A 26,492-nucleotide genomic window follows, 5' to 3' on the forward strand; every position below is an offset into this window, starting at 1 on the left:
AATTACGGGTCTCATGGAACTCAATCTGAAATCACTTTAAACGTCCAAAGGGCTGAAAGCCATGGGAATGTGAAGCAACTTTATAGGGCCAGGGAGAGAAAATTTAGCTAAAATTCCCCTAGTCATACCAGGGAATTGTAGTTAGCATGTCCATACTAACGCAAGCCCTGCCCCACTGCATGGCCCAATAACACAAGCAACAACTGATACTCTCTGTTTCTTCACCATACGTGATACCCTAATAAGGGTGAATAATGGTTTCACTTATACACAGCTAATAAAGGTTTGTTTTTATGCTCTCCCATAGAGCCCTCAGAGAAGTCCAATGATGGCAAATTAGACTACAAGTGTTAAAATGTTCAGAAAATCTTTTACATTCCAAAATCGTACTTATCGTTTGATCACAACAAAGATGCTTGCAATCCTTAACTTTTCAAAAATATTGGTGAATTTAGAATTATAAAGTACTTTATCCTATTTCTTTAAAGAAACATCTACATGTATTTTTAAAATAGCCATATCCTGTCGATAACTTATAAACCATAAATAGTCACATTTCACCAGTGGATGCTGGGTGCATTCTGCTTTATATACACACCCTTTCAATCTCTATTTCTCTACCACAACCCTAACCCAAAGGCACACATCGTCTGCAATGTGTACTTTGGGGTATTTATTTTTCTTCTTCTTCCCACTTTGATCTACTTATGTTTAATTTTATTTTTTAAACAGTAAATTCTATTTTGTAGAGCAGTTTTAGGTTTACAGAAAAATTGTGCAGAAAGTATAGAGGGTTCCCATGTACCCCTCTCCCACACCCAGTTTCACCTATTTCTAACATCCTACATTACTGGGGTACATTTGTTAGAACCAAATATTGACAGATCATTATTAATTAAAGTCCACAGTTTACATTAGAGTTCACTCTTTGTGTTGCACAGTCCTGTAGGTTTTGACAAATGAGTAATGTCATGGATTCACCATTACAGTATCATACAGAATAGTTCCATTGCCCTAAATATGGACTGTGGTCCACCTAGTCATATTCTTCCCCCTTCCTCTCACGCCATCCCTGGCAACCACTGACCTTTCCACTGTCTCTACAGTCTTGCCTTTTGCAATATGTCATGAAGCTGGAATCATACAGTATTTAGCTTCTTCAGACTGGTTTCTTTCACTTAGCAATATGCATTCAAGACTCCTCCATACTTTTTTGTACCTTGTTAGGGGGCTCTTTTTATTGCTAAATAACACTCTATTTTATGGACATACTCCAAAATTATTTATTCATAATTTTGATAATTATGAACAAAGCTGTGATAAATAGTTGTGTGCAGATTTTTGTGTGGACATAAGTTTTCAGTGTAATTAAGTAAATACCTGAGAGTACGACCACTCGATCGTTTAGTAAACCTCTTTTAGCTTTGTAAGAAATTGCCAGACTGTCTTCCAAAGTGGCTGTACCATTTGACATTGCCACCAAAAATGAATAACAGTTCTTGCCGCTCCACAGTCCTGCCATCATTTGGTATTGTCATTGTTTTGGATTTTAGCCTCTCTAATAGATGTGTAGTTGTATCTCATTGTTTTAATTTGCAAATGCCTAATGACATGATGATGAACATTTTTTCACATGCTTATTTGCCATCTGTTTTTCTTCTTTGCTGAGGTATTGGTTCAGATCTTCTGCCCATTTTGTAATTGAGTTGTTTTCTTATTGCTGGGTTTTAAGAGTTTTGTATATTTTGGATACAAGCCCTCTCTCAGATATGCAGTCAATGGCTTGTCTTCTCATTATCTGAACAGTGTCTTTAACAGAGCAGAAGTTTTTAATTTTAATGAAGTCCAATTCATCTTTTCTCTTTCTTCTGTGGATTGTGTGAATCTACTTTTAAAGAGCTATAAAACCTCCCTCTAAAACCCCCTCTAGTTCTATCACTCCCTTCCTCTGAACCTTCAATGGGACCCAGCTCCAAAGCAAACTTCTAACTATTGGCTTCTAACCACAAGATTCCCACTCAGAAAAGCCCACAGATGCCCAACTCATTTTCATTCCCTCCATCCCATCCTCTCAGCCACTTAAATAGAAGCCAAAATGCCTAGCACTACCTACATGCTGCTCAACAACAGGTCTTAGGTCCTACTGTTACTCTGTGAAGCCTGAAGCAACAATGTCATTGTAGAATCTTCTTTCACTGCTTGCTAAGGATGTCAACACCAGATCACCACGAGTATGTCATTAACCAGGATACCCTGTGGCTGATTTATAGAGAGGTGATCACTTGCAACCTGCAGGTGGTTTATTCTTCTCTAGCTTTCCTCCCAACCCACCCCTCTTTTATTTTAAATTGATATCTTAATGGTCAAACAGATAGATCATCTGGACTTTGACCAATATATGTACACACCTGCAGCTGGTCACTTCTCAAAAGGGTGGTGCCCAACCACACTCTCACTCCTTACTTTCTGCCTCAGAAGCAGAGCTGGCTCCCAGCTAGTTGCAGGAATTTGAGAAAGACGAAAGAAGCTGCCTACTTGTAATTTACTCAGGGGACAGTGGCATGGTGATCCAGCCCTTCACAAGGTGACAGTTTCAGGTTTAAAAGGAGTGGAGGAGGATAAACCTGTGGGAGAGAACAGAATCACAACTGGGAAGCTAGGCTGCAGGATCCAGGCACATATCTAACAATTCAAGTCATCAGCCATTGCTCGAGTTTCTATAAAACGCTGGAGACTGAAAATGCCTTGGCACCTATGCTAACAAAAGCCAGCCCAAATTTCAACTACAGAATTATCTGTCATTATAACTATAGAATTATTATGTTATTATACCTGATAGTTAACTATACTTTGTATAGTGCTTTTCAGATGTCGTTTACATACAATATCTTTCCATTAAACATTAGTACCTTTTCCATAGACTTTCCTTAGAATTCATTATTACCATAAAACAAACACATTGGCTTCTGTTTACAAAACAAAACATAGAGTGTCAATAATTCTTTCTTTCTTTGTGGCAAACATAATTTAGCTATAGAGAATTGTTTCCATGACAAGTGCTCTTCGACACAAGTCACTTGTACATCTTATTATATAATCAGTGATACACTAATAAATCAGAGGCAGTTAGCAGAATTTATCTTTATTAAATTATCTATAGGAATTTAAAAAAAAAACTAAAGAGTTTTGAAAAATACAATTATGCAAAGGTTTGCTTTTCTTTTACAAATCTCCAGTTTCTGTACATTAATTCCCTGTACTTTCTTTTTAAAGGCTTAGCTTGAAGACAAACAATAGAAAAAGAAGGAGGAAGTGTTTCATTTCCTTGGACATAATGATACAGAAAGTTAATAGGCACATGAAATCCTGACTAAAAGGAACTGCCACAATGCCTGTTCTCCCTCTCCCACGGTAAAAATGGCTTACAACATTCAGCTTTCACACCGTAAGTTATATGTGCAGGGCAGGCCAGGTTTAAACATTCTGATTTAAGTGTAGTTTCAGATATAGGGATGGGGTCAAAAATCTAACTGTTACATTTACAGAGACTTTAAAACAAGATGAAAGGAATGCCAACAGTTTTATTTAGACTTTCAAAATCTGGACTTTACCTTCTACTTTATAACACAGAGAGTTAAATTCAACTGAACAACAAAAATAGTAGAGGCCAAAGCCATTATACGTGGGAGACCTATGGTCAATCAAGAGTTGTGTGCCAAGGGTATTTTCACTATATCTAGGACCTACAGAGATTCAACATAAAGCTACTCTCCTTTTCTATTTATTTTTTTTTCTTTTTCAGTTCATGTGGTAAGTGTCTTTCTCTTATCTGTATATGTTCTAACTTTAAGCATTTCTCTGCTATCTGTGGTTGACTCTCCTTCTTGCCAGGCTAATACCTGGAAGATAATTCTCCCTTAATTTTTAAAGGCAGGGAAAAAAAAAAAAAGTGTGTATGTATAGAAACAATTCCCTGTTCTTTCAAAGAACAGCTACTCCGTTTTTACTTCTATGTTAGTACTATAAAAAAGGCAAATCTACCTGATCCTGTATTTGCTCTATGTCAAAAAGTTGACAAGGGATTATTATTTAACTGAGTACCTACTTAATTTTAACAGAGGGGAAAAAAATGAAGTATCTGTTTTCGTTGAAAATTATGCAATTGTATTTTCTAATGCCTCAAATTACATAATACTGGAGATAAGGCAAAATGAAAGTCTTTATACTTAATTGCTTTAAGTACTGGTGACAACATTCACCTTAATACATTAAACTGGTTTCTCTCCCTGTCTCCTCAACACTTGCTAAATTTGTACAGCAAGAGAGTCTGGAAGGAACTTTGAGTGCAGCTTCTGCACAGACACAAGCCCCTAGCAATGTATCAAGTTAATTTAGAACAAATGATCAGATCAATGAAGTGTGCCCTAGAGCTCTTAAACGGATGATCGGTGGGTTCAAAACTGTCTGGTACTCTGATTAGCTCCCAATTTAGCACCCACACACTCCAGAACTTCCCACTTTTTGTGAAATAGCAGATGATGGGCAGCAAGAGTCCACACTGCTCAAGTGCCAGGGTGACTGGGGTTACACTTATACCCCAGTTTACCTGACCTCCAGTTCTCAGAACTGTCTCACTCCCCATCCTGCTTTTCTCAGTCATCTTACTGAGCTGCCAGGGGCAGGCATCTGAATTTGTCCCCCTGTACAGTGGGTTTCTGAGTTGGATCTGGGTCTGAATTCTGGCTTGTCTCTTAGTATCTGAGTACTTTCTATTTGGGTACATTTACTTGACTTCTCTATTTCTCATCTCTTAAAGAAGGTATACTACTATCTAACGCATAGATTGTGACAATATAAAAAGGACTTAGCACAGTACCCAGCACACTGGGCTGAATAAATGGTGCTGGGTGTTGTTATTATTATCATCATCATCATCATCATTATCATCATCATCACCAAATGATAAGGCACTTGGGGATACTTAAGAAGATGCTAATTTCCATCCAGGCTTTTAAAAAGGTTTCTGAAATTACTTATCACCCACTCCCCCCAACAAATTTATGCATTATTTAGAAGCTAACTGAGTTGCTGGAGACTTGCTAAACTTTTCCTTCTATTTGTCATTAACTTACATGCCCAAACTTTACAGATATAGGAAAACCAAAAACAAACCTTTGCAATCTCTGGTTTTCATTCAGTTCCCAAGGAAAAAATTACATTGCTCATTAAAATTAGTTTTACACATCTATCAATCTGTTCCCTACCCAGCCTACCCCTGAAGTTTCCCAAATTAATCAAAAGACAAAAGACAGAGAAAGAGGGAGAGAATACTAACTTTTATTAACCTGGAAAATGTTAAACTGTTTTGAAGAATTAATTGCTGCATTAACAACAAATTTTGACAAATGTATAGCTGTAAAATGTTTGTCTTCTATTCTAAACGCTTTGGAGTTTGCAAATTGCAGTAACTGATACCTCTGCAAGAACTATAATTAATCAGGGACTTTTATAGTTCAATTACAGAAGGAGTAAAGAGAAGAAGAATTACATGCAGCCATTTCTTCATAGTCTTAATGCAATCTCGGTGAGCTGAAATCAGCAGAAAAGTCTTGTCAACTTACAGTCATAAGTTTCAGAAGAAACTACATCAGAATATAAATCCAATTATTTATAGCATGTTGGCAAAAGTCCAAGGCAGTACCATAATGATTTTTAAAGGAGGGTGAAAGAGGGGCAAAGAATCTATGGCAAACGTGCTAATGAATTCCCTTGAAACAGCATATTTAAGATTATAAAAAGGTAATAGCACACAGCTGAATGCGCCATATTCTAATGATATGTAAATTGTGCTGTAAGGCCTTAACAATTTCTCAAATGTTGATTTTGACTACTGTATACATGAAAATTGGTATAGACAAGGGCTAAATTATGATCCTTACAAGCATTTTACTTCAAAGCTAACAGTAGGCAAGCACAGCCTATCCTTTACACAATAGCAGGTTGAAGTTATAAAAAGTTACCTTATTTATACAATAGACATTTTTATAAAGTTAATATTTTTGTAAACCAAATCATTTGCAAATGACCAAAAAATCTTTGGATAGTTCATTTTGTAAAAAGAAAAGCAATTTTGGGAAAAAAAATGCTCCCCCTTAGACTGCATTTCTTCTATGGGAGTGGATTTTCTTAGGACAGCCTGTCACAACCTGTGCTTCCTGGATTCTGAAAACAAATGAAGCCAAATGAAGAAAGGTCTATGTTTCACTGTCATGTTGAGAACAAGGTGTTCTGAAGGTTTTGTCCTTTACACAGTGATCACACAGTACAGTGACCTGCAAGTGCTTCCTGTACAGAGCCTTCCTAGGCTGCGACTCTGCATCTCACATACATGGTACCAAAATACAAATACTCAAAAAGATGCCACTACAACTTAAAGTCACTCCTAAGACAAGTTGATTTCTCCCCTTATAAATCTAGAAGAGGAAAGGCTACATGTCACTTGGCATTTGGAGCACATCATTCTCCTGGGACTCCTCCTATCCTCCCTGCCTGCTCTTCATTTCCTTTGCTGGCTTTTCCCCATCTTCCCAGTCTCCAAGTGGTGGGAGGTTCCAGGGCTTGGTGCTCAGCCTTCTCTTCTTTATGTTCATTCTTTCCCCAGTAAATCTCAAAGTACCATAGCTTGTCATTCCATCTACATGCCAACCACTCCAAAATGTGTTTCCACCTTTCAAACTGCCCAAGTCCAGACTCATATATCTAATGGCCTATTCAGCAGTGCCTCTTGATGTCTAACAGCCATCTCAAAAGATACAGGGCAGGCAGACAAATCACTACTTAAAAACGGAACACTGAAAAAGCAAAGTGAAGAGGGAATTCTAATGGCTTATTGCCCAATTCCTGATCCTCTATATCTGTTTACATCCACAGCAACTCAGCTAGAAAGGTACATGTGCTTTTCCTAAAGATCACTGGAAGAAAAGAGAGTTTCTGTCATCCTTCAGCAGCTGTGACATTAATTACCAATTTATATTTGCCACATCAAATAGGGTCCACAGGCACCCTGACTCTTCTTGCAAGGCTACAATTTAAGACAGGAAGTTTCTTAACATATCTGAGATCTCTTGGATTCCTTGACAAGTCTATTTCACAAGACTTTCCTGGCTATTGGAGAAAGAATGGACTAGTGGGAAAGACATAACCTCTCTATTCCAGTATCCAGAACCAGATTCTTTCATAGCAAGAAACAAAATGAGTAAAGTCACACAGCTTTATGCCACATCTGACTACTGAACAGGTTCCCCTTTAATTCCTCTTATCTAAGCAGCCCTTCAAACCATGAGTAGATCATTTCCACTTAGTTCTTGAAGAGGAAAGAGAAATTGATCATCCCAGCTTGTACCAACAGCACTAGCCAATGATGAACTATTAGCTGATAATGAAGCATCAACGTCATCACAGCTAGGATTGCTACTTTTTGAGAGTGAAAGGGGATGCTATTAATAATTATACCCAAACAACAGGGGTAAACTGAAATTGTCCTGGGGAGACAGAAGATCCGTGATTACCCTAATCAATTAAAGAGTATTCATGAGGTACCAGGAACTATTCTAATCACTTTGCAGGTATTGACATTTAATTTCCACAACAACTCAATGACATAGATGCTGCTATCATCCCTATTTTATAACATAAATAATGAAGCACGAAGATGTTAGGTAGCTTGCCCAAGGTCACACAGGTACTAAGTGATGGAGCAGGGATTTGAACCCAGGCAATCTGATGAAACAATCACTATGCTATAATATCAGTAACACTACTCTTAGTAACACTCTAAAATCCTCAATCTTGACGATGTTTTAAAATAAGCAATTTAAAAGTAATTGTTCAAGGTAGCAAAATTTCCCATTGCTGGGAAGTTTTTTCTTACATCTAACCTAAATTATTCCTTTTTGTAGTTTAGAGTAGAATGAGAAGAAATAAACCCAACTAGAGCTAGCAGGGAGTTGACAACGCCTCGTTCTGCACTTGCATGTCACTCACAAGCTCCTGCAGCACAAAGGATATTGAGACTTTGTAGAGAGGTAGATCTGAGTTCAAATCCCCACTCACACACAACTGGCTGGATAGCTATGGTTATTTTACCTCCCTCTGAGCCTTTGTTTTCTTATCTGTTAAGCAAATAATACCTGTCTCACTGAATAAATGAAATAATGAATAAGAAACTGCTGATGATAAACAGCCTATGCCCTGACCTTCTCTTCCTTGGGCTAAATAATAGCAACTTCCGTAACTTTCAACTCGGGCTTTATTTTTCATTTCTAATCATTTTTCACTAACAGTCTCTATAGAATTAAGTTCTCCCATATTTCTCCTATGCTCCAGAGGCAGGCTAAATCAGCAACTCAGTTCTGATCTAACTGCAGCAAATGAAGGGGCATCTGTAGGCACCCTGAACTCTTCTCATGAGGTTAAAATTAAACTTCATTGTGACAGGGAAAAAGCAAGGTGCACAACAGTGTACCTAGTTAGTATGCTCTCTTTTAAGAAAAGAGATACAATAAGAATCTTTTTGCATTTGCCTGTATTTGCATAAAGGACGGCTGGAAAGATAAACAAGGCAACTAATCCCTTGGTAAAAGGTGAGGGGCAGCAGGGTTGGTGAGACAGGAATGTGAGCAAGGATTCTCAGTAATGAGTCTAGACAACTTGACAGGGCTTGGACCGTAGAGCCATCTGAACAGATCACTTACCGAAATCAACATGAAATACCATTTCCTATAAAATAATGAACAGGAGGTCAAAAGTCCTGGGTTCCAGTCTTAGCTCTGATTGTAATTAGCAATGAGGTCCAGGGTAATGTCTGTAAATTACAGAGTGTGATCTATGGCCTCTAAGATCTCTTTTGATCCAAAAACTTCCACGGAAATAGCTTATTAATCAGAAAACACAATAAAGGAGCAAACCCAGCTCAGGTGCACCACAGTATTTACTATGGGAACTAATTAAAGAAAAGGAGCTGTATCTTAGTAAAGTTAATGACCGAAGGGCCAGAAAGCTGACCGACTTTATAATTTCTATTTCCTACTTCAAATGAATCACCTGGTAGTTTTGAAATAAAGCTATATTCATGAGTTACAGAAAACATATTTTGTTATAACTAAACATTACCTAAGTACATGATGTAAAAGGTGTTCCTAATGAACTTGAAGCATAAATCAGATGACTTTTCCTTAAGCCCGATAAACTGACAGTATTCAAATCCTGGAGTTAGAAATCTTTCAGAGGCAACCAAATCAAAGAACCATGCATTCAAACTAGAATATGTTTAGTATTTTGAACCTTGATATACTGCTGCCTGTTTCTCTTTAAATAAAAGTCTTCAATATTGTATTTAAGTGAATAATTGAATTACATTTTAGAAATGTTGGTTTATTGAGCTCTGTCCCATACAAATATAAAAAAATTAACAAAATAGCTAGTACAGTATTTCTACATAAAGTTAGAGACTAGATTGAATTATATTCAAATTAAAATGACTATCAAAGACCATAAATCTTAAGAGAAATTGTATGGAGCAAAAGGAATGAGGAAGTGTAATCAAGGGGTCAGGAAAGGCTACCTACTGGGTTCACCAGACCAGGCTGGGTCCTAACCTGTTCCAGGTGTGGTTACTTGACCAGATCACAAGGAAGAGGATGTGACCACCATCCATGTTCACTGTTAAAGTTCCAAAGCCTAGCACAGTACACAGTAGCACTGGTACACAGTAAGCGCTCAATAACTTATGCTGGGGAAAAGAAAAAAAACAACATATTGTATCAAAGAGAAAGGTGTAATGTTCAATAAAAATCTCATATTCAGAGCAAAGACTATTTCTCCAAGAAAATAAATTCCATAACTCATGTGGAATCATTTATTGAATGTTTCTGAATAGAAGATAATAGACAGAGGAACAGAGGAAGCCCTGGCTTCTCTGGGAAGTATGGGAGGATAAGAAAGGAAAAAAAAAAAAAAAAAAAGATCACCCAGGGTTGTTCTTTATTTAAGCCTCTGGCTATTTGACAGGCTGAAAAAAAAAGTACTGTTGTATAACAGGGTGTGTGATAGGCTATCATATTAAAAATTTTTTACTTTCATCTACCATTGAATTAAAAAATTTGTACTTTCATATGCACAGAATATCTCTGGAAGCTACTCCACAAACCAGCCATCCTAGAGAATACTTTGAAGGATTTTGAAATATTCACCTATTCACCAGGTATGTGTTCCACTTTGGGTAGGGGCGGGGGAAGGGGCATCCTTCAACCACTGTTCCTTGGATTAAAGCAGAATAGCTTCCACAAGACAGACAAACAGTGGGCCCCCTAAAAAGTATGCACATATCTCACAAGGGAAAAAGTGGACACTTCAAATGGAAATAAAGCAGTTCTGGACAATTCAAACTTACCATGTCAACTGTGCCTACAACTCAACTCCAGGTTTGTTTGAAAAAATATAGACATGAGGATTATAAAAATGTTATGCCCAGTGTGCTGGTTTGAATGTATTATGTCCCCCAGAAAAAGCCATGCTCTTTGATGCAGTCTTGTGGGACAGATGTTTTGGTGCTGATTAGATTTGCATGGAGATGCACCCCAACCAACTGTAGGTGATAACTCTGATGAGCTATTTCCATGGAGGCATGGCCCCACCCATTCAGGGTGGGCCTTGATCAGTGGAGCCAGATAAATGAGCTGACCAGCAGAGGGAACTCAGTGCAGTGCAGCTGTGAGTGACATTTTGAAGAGGAGCTGCAGCCAAGAGGGACACTTTGAAGAAAGCACAGGAGCTGCAAATGAGAGAGTTTGAAGACGGCCATTGAAAGCAGACTCTTGCTCTGGAGAAGCTGAGAAAGGACAAACATCCCAAGTGCAACTAACAGTGACATTTTTGAGGAACTGCAGCCTAAAGAGGAACATCCTGGGAGAAAGCCATTTTGAAACCAGAACTTTGGCAGCCATGTGCCTTCCCAGCTAACAGAGGTTTTCCAGAAACCATTGGCCATCCTCCAGTGAAGGTACCCGATTGCTGATGTGTTACTTTGGACACTTTATGGCCTTAAGACTGTAACTGTGTAACCAAATAAACCCCCTTTTATAAAATCCAATCCATTTCTGGTGTTTTGCATTCTGGCAGCATTAGCAAGCTAGAACACCCAGCTTTCCTCAAACATGCTGTTAGATGGTTCCCGGAGGAAAGGAAGAGGCAGCTCTGCTTATAGAGCCCTCTGCCTCAACTGTTTTGTTTTCCTTTTTTTTAGTAGCGAGCAGCAAAGTTTATTTGAAAAGGCCACCACACATGGGGAAATAGCAAAATTTGGTAAGATGGAATACATGCTGGAGAGGTCAGTGCAGGCAGGCCCCAAGAGGTGGGCACACCAGTTTGAGCTCTGTCCAGGTTTTTTTTTTTTTTTTTTAACTTTTCAGGTCTTTTATTTACTTACTTACTTATTTATTTATTTATTTTTATTATTCATTTTATTGAGATATATTCACATACCACGCAGTCATACAAAACAAATCGTACATTTGATTGTTCACAGTACCATTACATAGTTGTACATTCATCCCCCAAATCAATCCCCGACACCCTCATTACTACACACACAAAAATAACCAGAATAATAATTAAAGTGAAAAGGAGCAACCAAAGTAAAAAAGAACACTGGGTGCCCTTGTCTGTTTGTTTCCTTCCCCCACCTTTCCACTCATCCATCCACAAACTAGACAAACGGGACTGTGATCCCTATACACCCCCCCCCCAATCCCACTGTCCCCCCTCATAAGCCGCATTTGTATACAATTGTCTTCGAGATTCATGGGTTCTGGGTTGTAGTTTGATAGTTTCAGGCATCCACCACCAGCTACCCCAATTCATTAGAACCTAAAAAGGGTTGTCTATATTGTGCGTAAGAGTGCCCACCAGAGTGACCTCTCGGCTCCTTTTGGAATCTCTCTGCCACTGAAGCTTATTTCATTTCCTTTCACATCCCCCTTTTGGTCAAGAAGATGTTCTCCGTCCCACGATGCCGGGTCTACATTCCTCCCCGGGAGTCATATTCCATGTTGCCAGGGAGATTCACTCCCCTGGGTGTCTGATCCCACGTAGGGGGCAGTGATTTCACCTGCCAAGTTGGCTTCACTAGAGAGAGAGGGCCACATCTGAGCAACAAAGAGTCATTCGGGAGGAGGCTCTTAGGCACAATTATAGGGAGGCCTAGCCTCTCCTTTGCAGCAACAGTCTTTCCAAGGGCAAATTCCGTGGTAGAAGGCTCAATCCATCAAACCACCAGTTCCCTATGTCTGTGGGCATGTTAGCAACCATCGAGGTAGGGCAGACCAATACCCCTGCATTCTCCACAGGCTCCTCAAGGGGGCTCTGCATATTTTTTTCCTTTTTTTTTAAAACTTTTTTTTCCTAAATCAACTGTATGAAAAATAAAAAAAATTAAAAAAAAAATTAAAAAAAAAACATACAATAAAAGAACATTTCAAAGAGACCATAACAAGGGAGTAAGAAAAAGACAACTAACCTAAGATAACTGCTTAACTTCCAACATGTTCCTACTTTACCCCAAGAAAGTTACCTAATATAGCAACATTTCTGTGAACTTGCTCCTACTATATCCATCAGAAATTAACAGACCATAGTCATTCCTGGGCATTCCCAGAACATTAAATTTACCTATGTCAACTGTTTTTTATAGCTTGGATGTTCATTCTCAGAATGTCATTTGCTTACGTTATCCTTCCTATTAGCAATTATTCACATCTTTACCTCCCCTAGCCAATCTTTCCCACATTAAAAAAAAAAAAATACTAGTAACATGTAGAGCTACATTTTTTCGTACCATTCACATGCAGGCCCTAACGTAAGTCAGACTTCTGAGCCTAAAGTAAAGTTTGCAAAGCCTGCCATCCATGTTACTAACTTTCTCAAATCTAATTCATGGGAAGAATTTACTGTCTATAAAGCATTGGTCGAAATAACTAATTCTCCAAGGTGAGCTAGTGATAACAGACTCACAGCAAGCCAGGACAGTAAGAGGCCTGGTTCCAGATTCTTGGGTAATGCTGATAAACATCTCCCTGTTGATGGAAAATTCACTTAACAGCTGAGGGTACAGAGGGATGGAGTGATCTACCTAAGGGTGGGATTAAGATTCTTCCCTCTAGTCTCAGGAAAGAGAAATGTGATCGATAAAACATGGGTCTTTAAAATTAAGAACTAGTTCATGGCAAGAAAGTCTGAAATAAATAGATAAAGGCAAGCAAAAGTTTCTCCAGTTAGAAACAACTGAGTTGCCAAATTTAGATACCTTAAAAGAATCTGGAAGAATAAATTTTTCTCAACCGTATGCAGAGGAAAGAGTGTTCTGAGTTTAGATGATTATACTTTTTCCCCCAGTCTAAGCTGGAAAGGATAATTCAAGAGGGCAAGAACCAGAAAATCACCTAGTGTCTACTTCTAAGAAATAATAAAAAATATCCTGATTTCTAAATTGATTAAACTGATAAAACGATATTCTGACATTCTAAATCAGTAAAGTTATATTCTGATCACAAAAGCACTTATGTAGAAATAAACTGGATGTTGGTCAGAAGAATGAAAAAGGAATAAAGGAATAAGCAAAGACCCAAAACAGGAACATTTATGTACAGTGATCCCCAGGGACAGCATAAATATGAATGAAGTAAACCACACTCTTCTCCCATATTAAACATTTTTTTAAACATGCAAAATATAGATTCCCAAATGATTATCAAAAAATTAAAGATAAGGTAGCAAAATCTGTGATATAAACTTTTAAAAACCAGTCCTCCTAAAGACCTTTGACTGAATCCTACTTAGTGAAATCTAAGAGAATAATTTCATGACTAAATCATTTCTGTCCTCTTTGTCACCAGTGCAAAAGAATGTACTCAAGTAAAATTTCAACTTGTGAGAATGGTTATTAAGGATGTCCTGGAAATTATCTTACCCTTAGCAGACTTTTCAAAGATATTTTCATACATACATAGATATGTACAACTAAGTGGTATGCATCAAATACACAAAGATGCAAAAGAATAAGATGTAGGAGTTACATGGCAGGACGACTTCAGCAGATAAACACAAACACGCCTATTGTACCCTGTTCTTCGTTGTTCATATCACTCTTCTCTGCTAGAAAAGAAATTCCAATGAACTCCCGATACAGAGACAGTTTTTCTTGTTACAAAGGGATCTTTGTTTGAATCCCCCACAAGTGACAAGGTCAATCTTAGCCAATCTTGACATTTCTATGGAACCTTTCCACCAAATTTTTTCCCAAGTTCAAATCATTTCCCGAAACCTTTTTGAAATCCAAAGAAAACACTCTATAGATAAAGTATCTAAGTTCCTTAACAAATACCATTCACGATATACACATTTTCCTCAAGAAATTTTTCTATAAATATACCTTCAAAATCTAAAAATCACAAGATTCGTATAATTTAATCTACATTCTCAAAAACAATTAGACTCAAAATATGGTAGTGATAGAATGAATCAGTATTTAAAATAGCATTCACCAGTCTTCATGGCACAAAGAAAGTGATTTCAGAATTTTTTTAAGAAAGTCATGTTTTCACAGCTTTCTACACTCTCGAAATTTTAAAAAATTACAATATTTTGCTTTGGGGTTACTATTTACACTACCACCTAAGGGATAAAGAATTCTTTCATTTAAGTCCTAAGAAGGACCTGAAAACTCATTTTCTACAAACAATTTATTTTGGCAGCACGAGATTTTTCAGACCGAGAAGCTGAAAACTACAATGCGAATTTAGTCAGCACTTTCCAAACACACATTTTCTTTTCTTCCTCGTATCACTGTAAAAGTAGTTCAAGGAGTTTAATGTTATTTGAATGTCTTTTTAATTTTATTAGTGAACATGAGGGCATCTGGTATCATATGAACCATAGAATATTTTTTATAGACAATAAGCCTGTTTGTAGAGAATACTGCAACACTGCAACCATGAAGATACATTCAAAGACTGCCTATGATAAAGATACTGGAGGACATTTCTTGGTAGGGAACAAAGTACTAGGAAATGACCAGATAATGGTGTCTTTGATGTGCTAAGGAGCTTTGTCAGAGAAGGGGGAGGAGGGGAGAAGAGAGAGAATGAGATATGCTCTTGGCTTTTAAGAGCTCCTCATTCAAAGAGGTCAAAGACGTTCAAATATCAGATACAGAATCCAATGACTTTCTGACAAGGTACATGGGATGAGATGTACACCAAAAAGACTGAATCCTAATAATTGTCCTGATAAGTAATCTCTAGCAGAGGCCTAAACTGAAATTTAGTTTGGAATGAACCCTTAGCTGGACTTAAAATATATGTATATTTTTAACATATATGTACATGCCTAAGGAAGCACATTCCGAAAAATTCAAACACTCAGTAATTTCAATTCCATTTAAGTAAATGACCTAAGGCAAATTCACATAATTAACTTGGGCCTCCACTCTTTTACCTGCAAAAGGGAGATGACAGGGTGCTATAAAGGAATAAAGCAGACAAAGCAAGAAAAGTGTTTGGAAAAATACAAAGTTGAAACCCAGATGGTAATAATTAATGTAAAGCAATTAAAAGCAACATTCCATGATAAACAAGCAATCAGAAAGCTTAAAAGAGTTTGCTTTTGAAACTTAATTTCATAACCATCTTCCTTGTGCTTGAATCAAGTGCTAAATTTAACTTGGCTAGGTCACAAAATTTACATTAAAATCTTTTCCATCAGCCAGAAAAACTGTGTGGTCGGGCTTGTTTTATTCACAATTGGCAAAGTCAAAAACCCATGTAAATGGATCAAAAACCCACAGCTGTAAATGCAACACAGATGAAATATGCAACTAAACCTCATTCATTGTTTCTTTTTCCACAAAGTTCTCCCCCAGTTTAAGATTGATAACAGCTAACGACTATAGGCTTGGTAACGACTTTAGTCTGTCCCAACAGGATCATTATCCAAGTTTAAATATGCTTGCTGCTTACAAAGGCAATGCCAAAAGGCAAAAATGCATGTAGTAGGCCCAAATGTCTGCAAAAAATAACCAAGAAAATGGACTCATTGGCAGCTGGAACATGTCAGGGCCTGTTTTGAAGCACTGGTCCAAAGAATCTTCTACTCACAAGGAAAACACCAGGCAAATTGGAAGCAAACAGCTCAGATTTTAGCCCTAACCTAAGCCACAAGTAATATGCTTCACGACTTAAAGGAATCAATTTGTTTTGGCCTCATTCAATGTCAAAATGAAGACAATGATTGCTAAAATGCTGTAACACTACAGCACAACCATCTTTAAAAATAAACTCGGGCATACCACTGTGATAAGTCTGAAGTAAAACAAATCCTGTTCTTTTACATAGTCCTAGACCAGTGCTGACAGAAGCAAATATATAGAGAATATAACAGAAGTCAATAAATACAAATCCAGAGACACTTTAGAATGACAGACAGATGATAAACATTAAAGAAACAGTTATAAAAATAACTCCAACAAAAAAAAATAGCTATTTGAGAACTTACCTAACATTGTGCTAAAATTTTACATGTATTATCACACTGGATTCTCATTAACAAACCCTATGAGGTAGAGATGAGTATCATCTCCACTAGACAGAGAAACTAAGACTTGGAGTTAATAAGTACTTGCCTAACATGTTACTAAAAAGGATGTATTTTTTGAAAGAGTGAGGCTTAAATATTTGTGCTATAATCTTTGATATGATGATTACTGCAAAACTTAAAAATAATGATAATAATGAATTTGAACATACATAATACTGTTGAAAATTAAAGTCTATGTCAATCACCACTTGACAAAAAAGAGCCAAGGGTACACAAAAGCACCCGGTTACCAGTGTTCAGAAAGGACATGGGAACAGAAGGCATCAGGAGTTGACTCTCATGTGCCCTGGTTTCCTGTACAAGCAGTCCCTTCCTCACGTGGCTGGTCTCCCAGTCCAGAGTCCTTCTATTTTATCCTGCTGCTGGGGTGAGAAGGGGTGTCACCCTGCTGTGTAGAGCGACACGGGAAGAGAGGATCTGGGGTCTCACTACTTCTCAAAACTCCTGTTTTCAGTCACACCTTTACCCAAACTTTATCATCAATTCTTGCACCTTTCAGAGGGTCAGGGGTTTTAATCTGGTTGTCTTGGCTTTCCTCACCACCCATTTAGGGTTAAACTCTCAGATTCCTATAATAGTTACACTGTGCCATCTGTTTATCAAGTTCCAAATAATATGTAATATGAACTCATTTCATTAAAAAACGTAAAGCACTTGCATTTGAAACAATTATTTAATGCCCCATGAGATTTCAATTTTAATATAATCCAATTAAAATTAGGGAAAAAACCTACTGGAGAAGCAAGTGCTGGGTGAGTACCATTTCATATGTTTACTATTATTGAAATTTACTCTGCTACATAAAGCAGAAACTGGGGAACGTGGCAACAGCAACTTACATGTTGGGAACAAATTCAGCTCCTGAGGACACAAAAGCCCATTGATGGATATTTTTATTTTACTCTGCAGAAACTGAAAACAAGCATAGTTTAATCTTTAAATGGCTTTCCAAAGAGATACCAATGTTTCAATTTTGTAATGGGTAAAATATAACAACTTGCTAAGTTCTTTAACAGCATTACTTTTATAGGCCACAAATTTTTAGTATTTTTGTTATTGAAAAAAATCAAATGAAATATTAAGTTAGCATAACATAGATCTTTAGAATGAAAACTCAGAATTGGGGATAAAAACATATTTTATAAAGACATCAAAACAAAGTCTTATCTAATTTTCACTCTGCAGAATTCTTTTTAACACAGAAGCCCTTAGGTTAAGACCTTGGGACTATGAGTTTCTAAACACAGAAGTAGGGTTAATAATCAGTCTTCTAAAAAAAGACAATTTTCTTTCCTGATGGCTCCAGTCTTTTAATACTGATAAATCTTAAACTCAAAAACAAATGGAGTTAGATCATATTCTCTTGCAAATTCATGTGAAATAATAACAATTATAGGATAGATTTTTCCTATTAATACATCAATTTTCTATAAATTACCTTAAATGCACATAGATTTGTGGGCAAGAACTAATAATAATAATAAAAATGATGATGATGATGATGAAAGGAAATATGCAAAACATTTATTACTGTGGTCTTTAGTTATGAAATGAGCCTATTCATTTCTAAAGGAAAGAATATATCTAATGCTCCCTTTTTTGAATAGAAGTTTGTTTTGTATGTATTTATAAAGAGCCAAGCCTATCGGAACGCTTTTGGAGTAAACAAAAAAAGTCACACTTTTAGGATATTTCTGAGGAAGATCATGAATTCAGGGAGAAACCAGGTATGTGAGTGAGAGAGAAGTAGCTCAGTTAAGACGCAAGGGGGTTCAGAGTTGGGAGGTCAAAGGCCCTGCCCTGGTAGTGACCCAAAGCCATCCTGGTACTGCTTGAAAAGGATTTAACCAATCATCTCATGAAAAAATCATCCCTCCGCGAGAAGAGGGAGGATGGGCAAGACAAGTAGGCTTCTGGCTACCTCCCCACATACACCTTTTTAAGAAGGTTGGATAGCAAACAGTGGTCAGCCCATGACACACCAAGGGTAACAAGAAGGCATTAATGAGAGGCAAACCCTCTATAGCCAACAGTGAAGAGCCTGAAGCAAGGGAGGGAAAAGAGTAGAGGGCACAGGGACAGAAGTTAGGCTTCCTTGAATATGCCTTATTTGTAGATTTGAATTTGGATCCATGTAAATGTTTTACATATATATTTCTTTCTGGCTATTTTCTGAAACGCCTAAAACCAATGACCAACTTTGTGGCAACGAGAACCTCTAGCTGCCACACTGTGGTCTTAAAATACCACTTCACATTAAAAAACACCAGGCTTTTTGGGGAAATAGCTGATTCCAGGACTGAGGCAGGTACTGTAAAAGATGGTCCTCTGACCTCTCTTCTAAATATACCACAAAGCAAGGAAACCATCAAAGATTGTTAAAATCAAAGATGGGATGATTTGAACATTAATAGATAAAACACCTGCACTTTACCACCAGGTACATTAATAGATCTGGCTAATAAGTGAATAAAGAATGATAAATTAGAGTATCACCATTTTGCAGTCCTTAATGAATTAATGGGTCTGGTATTGAGCACCAACCAGACATTATTTGCCTCCTGGAAATGCTACAGAACAAAAGGCCTGGTCCCTTCAACAAATAATTTGCAAAGAGCAGGTATAAAAATGATCGGTGGAAACCTTTTACGTACTGGTATAGAATGACCTCCAAGATAGGTGAAAAAAGTAAAGGGCAGAACAGTATTTATAGCATGTTACCAGTTAAGTTTATTAAAGGAAAAAAATATAAATATAATTTTCTTACCTAGTCATAAACTATTTCTAAAAAGATACACAAAAAAGAAAATGTTAACTTTGGCTGCCTCTCAGATGGCCAGGAGATGGTAATATGAAGGGCATTTTTACTTTTACTTTTGTATCTTCGGAATTTTGAATCATGTAAATCTATTACTTATACAGAAACAGACAGAATAAAACAATGAAACAATGATAGGAATGAACATGACACTGTGGTTCTGTTAAGGAAATGTCTCTATTTTTTAGAGCTGAATAATGAAGTATTTACAAGTAAAAGGTCTTATTTATATACTTTGAAATATTTAAGCCAAAAAAATAGATAATCAGATTTGGAAAAAATGTTAATGATTGTTAAATATGTTTTGAGTGTATGGAAATTCATTATACTATTTTATTTACTTTTTTGTATGTTTCAAAGTTTTTGTGGCAAAGAGTAAAACAAAAAAACTTGAAATATAATGAAAATATTAAATTCCATTCAGATACTTACTGCCTATGGCAGGTTTAACCCTAAGGTGAGTACTTTCCTAAAAGAGGCATGAAACACAGACTAGCACTAAATCAAGACTCTCTATTTGATTTGTTCAGGAGTGACTTAAAACTGAAGAGGATTGAGCTTCTTACCAGGCAACTCAGTGGTCCATCATCAAAAGTGATCTGCTGGGCAACACATTTGAGGAAACACTGAATCACTTCATCTGATTCTTCCAACCACTCTGTGAGCTAAGTGCTATCTTTGTCCCCATTTTATAGATAAGAAACAGAGCAGGGGATCTGCTCAAGATTTCACGATCTGCTCAAGATTAATCAACTACCAAAAGGAGAAGTGACTGTCAGAGCCCAGATCTGTCTCATGCCAAAGCCTGGGCTCTTTCGTTACCACACTGACAAATGACCAACACTGTCAAGGCCCAAAAGACTTCAAGGACCCAGAAGGGTCCTCTGTTCAAGAACTGTTGCTACTCAACAACCAGAATTTATTTATTTATTTATTTATTTTTTTATTAAATTCAGTTTTATTGAAATACATTCACACACCATACAATCATCCATGATATACAATCCACTGTCCACAGTATGATAACATAGTTACGTGTTCATCACCACAATCCATCTCCGAACATTTTCCTTACCAGAATTTATTAATAGCGTTCTCTGGAGTCATTTATATGGGGCGAGAGGCTGTCAATGGCTACATGATGTAAAATGCAATTCTGTAGATGAATAAATACATTCAATTGTGGTTTCCAGAAAACATGTTCTAAGTAGAACTGTGATTTTGGTTTTAAGTCATTTTACATTTATAGTTATCAAAACAATAATAGTTCTTTATAGGGAGGCAGCTAACATGGAGCCTTGTTTTTGTAGTTCAATCCAGATACAAGTTAAAATGAAAGAGATGCATTTTGAAATCCGAGTACCTTTCAAACAGTGAAACACCATCAAAGACTCTTGTTTTGACCTCTTCACTGAAGGGAGAAAAGAGATTTTCATTTCTTGCACCAAAAAGACCAACGGGCTGAAAACAAGTAAGAACCCAGCGTCAAAAGTCCTTGTGAAAGGACTTCCAAGCCTTCATGCATGCCATCACCCAGATACCACAGGCCCACTTTCCTGAGGCTCAGAGGGACCTCCTAACATGTATTTTTAAGCACCTATTAGTTTCCTTTTGCTGCTACAAATTACCACAAACTGACTGACTCAAAATAACAATAACTTATTCTCTCACAGTGCTGGAGACCAGAAGTCTGAAATCAAGATGTTGGTAGGGCCATACTCTCTCTGGAGGGTTTAGGGGAGGATTTTTCTTTGCCTCTTCCATCTTCCGTTGGCTTGAGACATTTTTTTTTGTGGCTGCATCACTCCAATCTCTGCCTCATCATCACATGGTCTTCTCCTCTTGTGTCCGTCTTTTTCTCTTCTGTGTCTTATAAGAACACTTGTGATTGGATTTAGGGTCTACCTGAGTTGGCTGGGATGATCTTATCATCTCAAAATCTTTAACTTAATTACATCTGTAAAGAATCTTTCTCCAAAATAGGTCACATTCTCAGGGCCCAAGTATTAGGCAGGGAATGGGGATGTATCTTTTTGGAGGCCTCCATTCAACCCACTACAGTATCCATGTCAATAAAAGGATTTCCAGGGTCTTTTCTTCTAGTAGAATCTGACTTCTGAAATTGTGTAATTATCAAGAAATTTTCAGAGATCTCAGTGATCTGACCATGAATTCGACCCTTCTGAAGTAGTACCAACCCATACATTAAACTATGTTACCGTGGATGTTCGACTTCACAGTTAAAAAAAGAAAATCTACCTGCAACACTGTGGTGGAGCCAGCAGGCGTGAAAGTGTTATCACATCACTGTCTACTTGGCTCTGACTCTGAAGTGACAAAAGAACAATATCCATATTCATAAAGAATAATCACCCCAGGGCCAGATCTAGGTTTTGTGGACACTGAACCTTTTAAAATATGTTGGACTTCTTTAAGAAAAAAATTAGACACAAAAGCAAATATTTAAAAGGTGATGAGCCTAGAAGCTCAAGCTTCATTAGTTATATGGGTAAATCTTTATATGGTAAACCATATAAAATTGCCAATATCCATTTTGACCTAATGAAATGGCAACTGCATATGGTTCAGTCTAGCACCTCTGGTATCTAGTATAGGCTCTGTAGTTCACTCAAAAATGTACGAGAATTCACCTCTGATACGTGAACTGAGCTGCCTGCAGTCATTAAATATAATCATGAAGACTTTTGTAATTGTGCTCACAGAATGTGAAATAGAGAAAAAAAACACAGAAATTTTTATGTTTATCTTGATTGCATGCTAAAAATAATATTTACATATAGGAACAAAGACAAGACTATTAAAACGTACATATGTATTTGTATGGCAGATGTGTGGGTTACTATTTCCCCCTCAGCTAAATATCCCAAAACACTGGTAAACTGTTGTCACAATTTAAAAGGAAGAATAAAGGGAAAAGTGAGAAGAAATGGGGGAAGGAGAAAAAATAAAGAGATCTTAGATAAAACTGTCTGTGACAATTGCACACTTAGCATCTGCCTACACACCAACTTGAAACATATCTTAAAAACGATTTCAAGGAATGAAGACAAAACCAACTAAATGAACAAGAGATCTTATTGCCCTAAATTCCTTCTTCTTGAGACAACACAGGTATTTATTAGCAAGCAATGTCTTGGCACAATCAAAGGCAAACTGAAGTGAACTTACTTTTTGCTTGCCTCACAGACATCGTTAATATTGGAGAAAAGATGGTGATTCTCTGTTTTGGTCATCGTGTCACTCAGTTCTTTAGAATTTTTAAACATGCATATCAAGATCTCTAAGCTGAGTAAATATGAATGTTCAGAGGATATGACTTCAAAGATAGCCTGGTAAGAAGGAAAATAAATGTATTGTTAATCCTCTTAATTAAAGAACTAAATATAGTTCTCATAATTCTGCTATATGAATGACATATCTTGAAAAGTACAAAAAGAAAGCATTAAGAAAACAGTATTACCAAGCTACTGTCTTTATAAAATGGACATTTATTATATATAAATCTTGAGGAATAGAGTCACTGCCTGTAATGTATATATGAGAAAGTGAAAGCATTTGGATGACTCCAGATTGCATCCTGAGGTCATGCCTCTGCCAAGGGGTAGAATCTACGGAAGGAAGCAAGGGCATGTCATAAAATCTAAGGGTGACATTAATTAGCCTTTGGGTCATCTCTTCCAGCCCTGCTTTCCAAGCATGCTTCTTGACAAAGATTTATGGCCACCACTTAGCATTTAGAGAAAATTTCTCTCAAATGCATCCCTTCATTCCCCTCTCATGTATGTTGTTTATCTTTATGTTCTAATCCAACTAATTTGTGGTCAGTAACAGCAAACATTCTTGCTATATTGAGAGACCACGATTGTATACACTCTCAAAAGGTTCTTACCTGCCACAGGAATTCTTTTATATAACTCATACAATTCAAAGTAATTCCATCCATTCAACAAGCCACCCCCTCTGCTCTCTTCAGTATCTCAAGAAGGAATGAAGGACCCTCTGCTGAAACTCTTGGTGTCAGGCACACAGGGGTTTTCCTGATAAGCATTTGTTAATGATGAAATGCCAACCCACGTATGTGAAAACATGCCAATGCCCTGTGTAAGAAATCCATCTAGCTCCTAGACAAAATCAAACTCAGATCCTCCAAGAATGGCAGCGCAGGGAGGGGTGGTGAACATCCTTGCAGGCCTGAGCTTCACATCCTTCCTGGAGACCTCTTTACTGACACTGCTTCCGGGGCTCCTCCCCTTCCAGCCCTAGACCCAAAGGTGCCCAGGGTTCTTCCCATAATTCCCTGCAGTGTGGCAGAGCCCGAGCGGGCAGCGGGGCAGGCAGACTCCCGGCCACTGAGGGATGGGTTGGATTTTGTAGCTGGGTTAGTGGTGCTAGTCTCGGTGTTCAACTCCTTTTTTAGCATTCAAAACTCTTTAGGAAGTCATACTTAAATGTGCTGGTCTAGCTCCAGCTGTGCTACAGGGAATCAAGGGAGTAATGGGTCTGAAGAGTAAAAGGTGAGACGGTAAAGAGTCTCACAATCTGTACCTTGTGTGGGTCTATTCAATCAATACAATTATCCTCCAGAAAAATAATGAGAATAAAAGAAAACTGTTGATGGGTGTGGTGCCTTGCAGTGACTTAAAATATTTTCAAAAGGAAAGGCCTTTTGTATTAAACCTTAAATACTAACACTGAGACAAAAAGATGTGATGAACTATATAGAATAGAGCACATGAAGGATGAATAAGTAGCAAAGGAGGTTTAATATAATATTTGTTAAAGTATTCTGTAATAGAGCCATTGACTGCTTAAAAGCAAGTCAGGTTAGATAAATAGGAATAATAGAGAGAAAAAAATAAAGTTAGATTTGTTGTCATTACTTTTTGATATCACAAATCTGAATATACATTTTTTAAAAATCAAGGGAAATGGAAGAGGTTCAAATGTAAAAGTTTTGAAAGAACAGAAACATTCCAAATTGGATAAGGGCCCTCGAGAAGCTCTTGCATTTGTCTACAAGGAGAGGGAAACACTGTTTACACTGTGATAATAATGGAGAAAAGAAAGGTACATACTAATTTTCCATCATTAGAAGGATGGATTTTAAAAAATGTGTTATTCATATAATGGAATAATATGTAGTAGTTTGAAAGAATGATCCATATTTATTGTATTAACATAGATAATGATCAAAAACAAGGTTCAATGTTAAAAGCAAGTAACATAAAAATATGTACAGAATTGTAAAATTTACCCACATTTTAGAGTACATGTGTATATATATGTGATACATGATTTAAAAACACAGATTATAGTTGCCTCTGGGGAGGACGGGAAGAGAACGGGACTGAGGAGAATGTAGGAATATCAAAAATGTTTACTTCCTTTACTTAAAAAAAAGAAAAAATTTGTAAATATAATACATTTGTTAATTCTGAGTGGTGGATATACAGGTATTCTGTACTTTTTTTTAATTAAAGAAGTTTTAAGTTTAAAGGAAAACCATGCATAAAACACAGACTTCCTGTATATCACCCTATTGTTAACACCTTGCCTTAGTGTGGTACATTTGTTGCAATTCGTAAAAGAAGATTTTTATAATTATACTACAGTTCGCTGTGTTGTACAGTCGTTTTGTTGTTTTTTTTAAATTTTTATTCTAGTAACATACAACCTAAAATATTTTATTTTTTAACTTAAAAAAATGTTACCTTTATAATGTGCCCGGATATTTTTACTTTATTCCATGCCAATGAAATAAGAAAACAATACCTCTGGTCCTTTTTGAAATTAATTTATGTATATTTGCATTTGCAAGTTCTTATTAAAAAATATACTAATATGCATAATACAGAAGGGAAGTGCTTTGTTATTACAAGAGCAAGTTTCTTAGATTGCATTAATTTGAACTTTGAGTTGTAAAGCATTATTTTTATCTATTTTATTTTTTAAATAAACTTTTTATTTTGGAATAATTTTAGATTTACAGAAAACCTGTAAAGAGTTAAGAGTGCTCATATATTCATCATCCAGCTTCCCCTAATGTTAACTTGTATATAACCAGGGTATACCTTTCTCAAAACTAAAGAAATTAACATTGGTATCATACTATTTACTAAACCAAACTATTCAGATGTCACCAGTTTTTCCAATAACATCCTTGTTCAGTTCCAAAATCTAATGTCTGTTTCATTTTTCAACGTATTTCCTCTGGTTAAATACCTGGACCAACCGCTTTTTGTTTTCTAATTTAAAACAATGTTGGGACATTTAAAAGTTTTCTTTTCCGGGGGGCTTATCTGTAGCTCTAATTTTTTATTTAGCAACAATCATTGCTTTTGTAAAAAGAACAAAATACATATGTTTTCAAAGAACAACACTGAACAACTGCACACAGTAGGTGAAAGCACAAAAGCACAAGAACCCACACTTTACAGCTCTAAAGATTCTGCCTGGTAGAGAACATACCTCCTGCCGTTTTCTTTCCTCTTGAGTAATGGTCTGAGATAATCCATTTCTTTTCACCTAGGGGAAAAAGCAAAATAAAGTCAAACACATTTACTTTAACAATTTCTTTACTATACAAGGCATAACTCTGTACCCTTCAAAAATGCATTAAGAGAAATTATGCAAAATGGGAACTCAGCACATTATACTTTTTAATCCTCAGAATCCACAATGATATGTAATCGCATTAATAGATGAGCACAGTTCAACATTAAAGAACTGAAAGTGTCTAGAACATAACCCTGTCAGGTTCAGTTATTCTGCTCTCTTCTTAGTTCTGGATGTTCCTCAAATACTTATCAAATTAATATCCTAAATCATAAATGAAGAAATATGCTAGTAAAGAAAATGAACCCACTGCTCTGACAGTTTGCTGTTCAGACTCAAACACTGAAAAAGTATTTTGTCACAATAAAGATTCCATGGAATACCAATGCTC

General features: G+C 36.8%; 1 protein-coding gene across 2 annotated transcripts in view; it reads right to left on the bottom strand.

Annotated features, from left to right (window-relative positions):
• The window catches only part of ARHGEF26 (Rho guanine nucleotide exchange factor 26), a 125,328-nt gene that overhangs the window by 64,754 nt on the left and 34,082 nt on the right, over window positions 1-26,492 (bottom strand). For both annotated transcript variants that reach the window (XM_037842203.1, XM_037842194.1), the window contains 2 exons: window positions 26,015-26,071; window positions 22,715-22,875 (listed from right to left, as the gene is read on the bottom strand). In XM_037842203.1, coding sequence (XP_037698131.1) covers window positions 22,715-22,875; window positions 26,015-26,071 — 218 coding nt within the window. The remainder of the gene's footprint in view (window positions 1-22,714; window positions 22,876-26,014; window positions 26,072-26,492) is intronic.

Source organism: Choloepus didactylus, chromosome 1 (genome assembly GCF_015220235.1).
Source record: "Choloepus didactylus isolate mChoDid1 chromosome 1, mChoDid1.pri, whole genome shotgun sequence".
Classification (NCBI taxonomy): Eukaryota; Metazoa; Chordata; class Mammalia; order Pilosa; family Megalonychidae; genus Choloepus; species Choloepus didactylus.